The sequence below is a fragment of the Otolemur garnettii genome, unplaced genomic scaffold, assembly GCF_000181295.1.
Source record: "Otolemur garnettii isolate 467f Iridium unplaced genomic scaffold, OtoGar3 scaffold00024, whole genome shotgun sequence".
NCBI lineage: Eukaryota > Metazoa > Chordata > Mammalia > Primates > Galagidae > Otolemur > Otolemur garnettii.
This window is the reverse complement of record NW_003852419.1, coordinates 1,100,192-1,100,882: the sequence shown is the minus strand read 5'-3', so window position 1 is coordinate 1,100,882 and position 691 is coordinate 1,100,192. Positions and strand designations below refer to the sequence as shown.

Here is a 691-nt window from a genome sequence, read left to right as displayed (position 1 = left end):
AAAAAAAAAAAAAAAATCACATGAACTCAGTAGTCTGAAGTTGCTATACAGCACTCTAGCCTGGGCAACAGAGTGAGATGTGATTCTGCTCAAAAAGTAAATAAATAAATAAATAATTATGAAAAAGATAGATGGACAAGCAAAAAGCTTTGGGTACTAAAAAGTATTTTTCCTCATCATAAGAAACACAAGACAAACATTTTAATCCAAGAGAAGGAAAACTTACTAGCATGCTTGTCTGCAAGCATTATAAGCGTGTTGGAAATGTCGCGTCTTCTATAAAAGCACACCACTTTTGCTTCCACGTTGCCACTTGCAGTCTAAGAAACAGGAAAAGCAAAACCAGACATAACATAATTATAAGGTCATTCTTTTTTTTAATTTTTTTTTTTTTTTTTTTAGATACAGAGTCTCATTTTGTCGCCCTCAGTAGAGGGTGCCATGGCATCACAGCTCATGGCAACCTCCAGCTAGCATTTGGACTTAGGCCTAATTCTCTTGCCTCAGCCTCCCCAGTAGCTGGGACTACAGGTGCCCACCACAACGCCCAGCTATTTTTTTGTTACAGTTTGGCCGGGGCAGGATTTGAACCTGCCACCCTTGGTATATGGAGCCAATGCCCTACTCACTGAGCCACGGACGCCTCCTTATAATGTCATTCATATTAACACTGAAAACTACAACTGCAGGA

At 39.7% G+C, this 691-nt stretch overlaps 1 protein-coding gene across 1 annotated transcript in view; it reads right to left on the bottom strand.

Moving 5' to 3' along the window:
- Window positions 1-316, bottom strand: part of MTA3 (metastasis associated 1 family member 3) — a 137,013-nt gene extending 136,697 nt beyond the window's left edge. Inside the window, exon 1 of the mRNA XM_023512109.1 lies at window positions 227-316. Coding sequence (XP_023367877.1) covers window positions 227-248 — 22 coding nt within the window. The 5' untranslated portion in view covers window positions 249-316. The remainder of the gene's footprint in view (window positions 1-226) is intronic.
- Window positions 317-691: the final 375 nt, after the last annotated feature.